The 4,634-nt window shown below is 44.8% G+C and overlaps 1 protein-coding gene across 1 annotated transcript; it reads right to left on the bottom strand.

Moving 5' to 3' along the window:
- Positions 1 to 612: 612 nt before the first annotated feature.
- CSUI_010438 (rna recognition motif-containing protein) lies at positions 613 to 4,619 on the bottom strand (the record flags this gene model as incomplete). The annotated part of the gene is made up of 5 exons (XM_068070542.1): positions 3,532 to 4,619; positions 3,098 to 3,171; positions 2,523 to 2,804; positions 1,719 to 1,867; positions 613 to 762 (listed from the first exon to the last, which is right to left on the bottom strand). Coding segments are annotated over exons 1-5 (672 nt in total), but the record flags the coding sequence as incomplete, so codon positions are not given.
- Positions 4,620 to 4,634: the final 15 nt, after the last annotated feature.

Genomic DNA, 4,634 nt, shown 5'->3' with positions numbered 1-4,634 from the left:
AAAGAGAAGACGACGAGAGATGAATGAATGAGGAAAGTGAAGAAGAGTAAAGTCTTCAACACCTGGAGAAAATCTGAAGAATGTCCCTATTTAACTATCTGAAACAGGGTGCATACACACAGACTTATTCCATATCTGGAGTAGACGCGGAAAGCATCTTCGTCACTTAGGCACAATGGAAGATGAAACGCAGATAAGTCGATCTATCTATCTCTGTCAATGTATGCTGGATCTCGCTTTGACCTATCTTTGATCTATGATCTGTCCCTCGGCTCCAGGACGAAGAGAAAGAAGAGAGAGAGATGAGAATGACTCCCCTCTTGCCGCTACTTTTCTTGGAAATCTCTGCTTATGTCTAGTGATAAGAAGATGGACGTGGAAGGCTGGAAAGAGACAGACAGACAGATGAACTAAGAAGAAATAAGAGATAGATTAAAGATAAATAAACAGAGAGATTCATCTAGAAAGAGAAATGCAGACAGAAAGAAGAGGAACGATGTCCTCAGACCCCCCGCCTTGTGTTTAGTGTAGTGAAGAATCTTCTTCTTCTTGCTTGTAGCCATCCCCCCTTCCTTGCTTTCTTCCTTGCTTTTTTCCTTCCTCCTTACCAGCAACTTCAAAGCCGTTCATGGTCTCGATGGCTAGCTTCGCAGCATCGGCTGTTGCGTATTCGATGAAGCCGTAACCTCGATGCTGCTGGGGATTCTCCTGGGAAGGAAGCAACTGACAGCTCAGGATTGGCCCGAAAACGACGAAAATCTTCTGTAGAGAAAGAAAGAGAAAGACAGAAAGAAAGAAACTGAGAGAGTAAGGGCAATGACGACAAGAAAGGGACTACTGATTAAGGAATGTCTCTTTTTCAGCGTAGAGCCGGAGAAGAGACAGACAGAGAGAGGAGAACAACAAAGAAGAAGAATGCGGAGGAAGAAGAGAGGAAGAAGATCAATCATCATTCTCCATATCTCTCTTCTTTTCTGCTATTCTTGCCCTTAGTGTAGCGGTAGGGTGGACTTCACATTCATCTCCCCTAATCTCCTCTTCTTTTTCTCTTACGATAGCCGTAGAAGTCCTAATTTTCGGTGGGGCTATTCCCTGACTCCTGTACATTCTCGCCATCTTCTCTTCTCACGCATATCAAATACATGGCAAGCCGTAACTACAGACACATATACACATACACACATATACTATAGTATTACATACATCTGTATATACAGGTATATCTATCCATACTATTGACCCACTGATTGATTGGCTTGGGGCAGAAGCAAGACTGGATATGTTGTTTCTGCGCAACATCTTGGGAGAATGAAGAAGATGCAGACGGAAAGAATGACGAGGTGTCTTATGTATGACTACTATTCCTATGAGGATTCTCTCACGAAGAAACAAGCGTCGTCAAGAGTCAGTCTTTCTTTCTCTTCTCCACCCCTTTTTCTTTCTTCTCTTGCATGTCTCGAACGATTACTTCTCTTTTCCCCCCTGTCTTCCTTCTTCGCCTTCTCTCTTTCTTCTTCTCCTCCTCCTCCAGATCGTGATCCTCTCGTGAATCTTTCAGCAACTAAACACCCGTCGCGGAGCTCACTAAGAGAGACCTCGAGATCTAATCCTAAGAATGACGGTGCTAGCAGCTATCCCCCCAGAGAGACGAGAATAAGAAGAGCATGCATTTCCCACACCTGTCCATCTATCGTTGTGTGTCTGTCTATCATCTGTACCTTGAGATCTTCCGAAGAGAATCCAAAAGGGACATTCCCGATGTAGACGCGATTGTTCACCTGCTGCTGCTGCTGCTGAAGCAACTGCTGCTGCAGCAACTGCTGATCAGGAGATAAGACAGACCCCTGGCTCGTCGATAGTAATCCAGCTAAGGAAAAGCAAGAAAAGACAAGACGAAGGAGAGAGGAAGATGATGATACAGACACACAGAGAGTGCAGAGAGAGAAAGAAAGCGAGAAGTTTGGAAGAGAAGACACAAGAGAAAGAAAGAGAGAAAACGAATGAAGAGAGATCAAAATGTTGGGAAAGAAATGCGGAGAGGCGTAAGTAAGGAAGAAGAGACATCATCTTCGTAACGATCATTCAAAGCATCATGGAAAAAAGAAAGTAGTGCTTTCTTTCCTACCGCACACATCTTCATCTTCTCCAACTGTGGGCTCTATCTACCTATGTATCTTAAACCCATCAAAATGTCTACGTTTCACGGATCTTTCTCTCCCCTCTCACACCCTTCTCTTCCATCCACATCGCCATCCTCACAAGGATACCAAGAAGACAAAACACTCTTCTATAGTGCGGATATCCATCCATTCCTTCTTCTACCTCTCTCTCTCTCTGCATTCCTCTTTCTCTTCCTCATGACCTTTCCGCTGACCTCTTCTTCTCTCCCCTGTCTCACCATCCCCTTTCATCTCCCTATTTTCTATCTATCTTTAATCTATCTTCAATCGATCATCTCCCACCTGTCTTGGTCTATTACAGATGTATCTATTACGACGTCTATCCCGTGGTATAGATCTTACCTAGATTTTCTGCAACAGCCCCAGTGCGTCCAGCTAAGATGGCTGTAGCTGCTGCAGCTCCTGCCTGAGCACTATTAAACATGGAAGAAGAATGCCCTGCTCCCCCCGCCGCCGCTGCTCCTAACACACCAGGAGACACCCCCCCCCCTCCTCCTGCGAGCATCATGCCTGGAGTTCCAACTGCTGCTGCCCCTCCTCCTCCTAAGGCAGCTGCCGCATTGAGAGCTCCCGCTACACCTGCTGTAGGGGTGGTGGCCAAACCCCCTAAAGGACTTATATTCGCTGAAACAGAAAGGAAAAAACACATGGATAGATTAAAGATAGATTAAAGATAGATAGATAGATAGATTAAAGATAGATAGATAGGTAGATAGATAGATTAAAGATAGATAGATAGATAGATTAAAGATAGATCAATGTATAGACAGATAAAGATAGATAGAGATAGAAAGATAGATACACGGGAAATAGATTGAAGATAAACAGCATTGAAGATAGATAGAGATAAAGGATGGGTCGATAGTTGCAAAGAGAGATGACTAGTCTGTAGTGTGTGTGCAGGTGCATGTGCTTACGCATGATGAGAGGCCTTTGAAGCTGCTGCCCTCCGCTACTCCCTACAGCTGTGGGGCGTCCTACTTTGATCGTTCTGAAAGAAAAGCAGACGAAGACAGAAGAAGAAAGCAGGAGAGATAATGAAGAGCAGAAAGAAAAGACAAATGAACTGAACCACCGATGAATAAGAAATAAATTGTAAGGTCGAAAAGATACGGAAAGAAAGAGACACACGACTTGGCACAAAGCCGAGGAAAAGGAGGAAGAAGAGGAGGAGGAGACGAGTGTATTTAAAGAGAAAAAGTTAAGAAGTATCTGTTCTCCCTTCGAGAAAAGAAGAAAAGTGATCTTCTTCTTGAAGATACAAATACGACTACTGATAATGTCTTTACGAGTGTTTCTACCTCCTTCTTCTCCCCCCTCGCTCAGGGCGCTGTCTGTCTGTCTGTCTCACGGGTCGTCTTTCTCCATTAGACAGCTCCTTGGGAGATAACTCTCTCTTAACTCGATTCTCTTCTTCTTCTCCGATCACCACGAGACACATAGGAGACACATTAGACAGCTAGCGACTAACATACAGACAAAGAGAGGAAAAGAAGACAGACTTCGTCAGGATCTTCACGACCAAAAGAGGGAGAAAAAACGCAAAGACATGTCAAGTAGATAGACATGCATCTGCGCTATCTGTTGGATCGTACGAATCATAGCTAGAACACATGGAGGCATAGATGTAGACACACATGTCTATATCCATGCAGAGACAGGAGTGGGTGAATTGCCTGCCTGTCTATGTGCTTTTCCTCCTGAAGGGTGAGTGAGAGAGGGCTGTTTGCGCCCCGAAACTTCAGAGAAAACTCCTCGATGAGAAAGAAATCTCCAAGAAGAAAGAAGAGACAGCCTACGCTATGGAAGTGAGGGGGAGATACTTCGTTTTATGACTTTTCGCTCTCTGTCTGTTCCTCTTCTTGAACGAGTGTCTTCTTGTGTGTACAGCAGCTAGCTAGCTCGCTATCCTAGAAACCCCCGATGACGCGGACAGATTGTTTCTATTCATCTGCGTATCGACGAAGGAAGTGATAAGAATATGAAAAGCAGAAGGAAACGAAAAGAACGATCAGACAGAGAGAAACGAAGAGAAGAGACAAGGGGAGCTCTCATACCAACACACACATACAGACCATACATACCAGAGCACATAGACAGGCAGACAGAGAAAGACAAAAAACAGAAAAGACAAAGAGAGAGAAAGGAAAGAAAGAAAGAAAGAGACAAGACGAGACACACACACAGCCAGAAAGAAAAGGCAAGGGAGACAAAAGGACAAGAGAAGAGGGCCGGATGGTCGGGTGATTCCTAGCGGGTGGGGGTAGCTGGACCAATTCAGCTAGCTAGCTAGCTGAATCTGAATCTCGCTAGTTCCATCAGGGTCTTAGAGACAAGAAAGAGAGAAGAAGAGAAGGAGGGGAGGCCATGAGAAGAGAGAAAGAAGTGACAGCCCCCCGAAGAGGAGAAGAGAGAGTCAGCAAGAGAGAAAGACAGACGCCGGAGTTGCGAGAG

The sequence above is a fragment of the Cystoisospora suis genome (assembly GCF_002600585.1).
Source record: "Cystoisospora suis strain Wien I chromosome Unknown contig_7432, whole genome shotgun sequence".
NCBI classification, from domain to species: domain Eukaryota; phylum Apicomplexa; class Conoidasida; order Eucoccidiorida; family Sarcocystidae; genus Cystoisospora; species Cystoisospora suis.
Note: the sequence above shows the minus strand (reverse complement) of the source record. Positions and strands in the feature narration are given on the sequence as shown.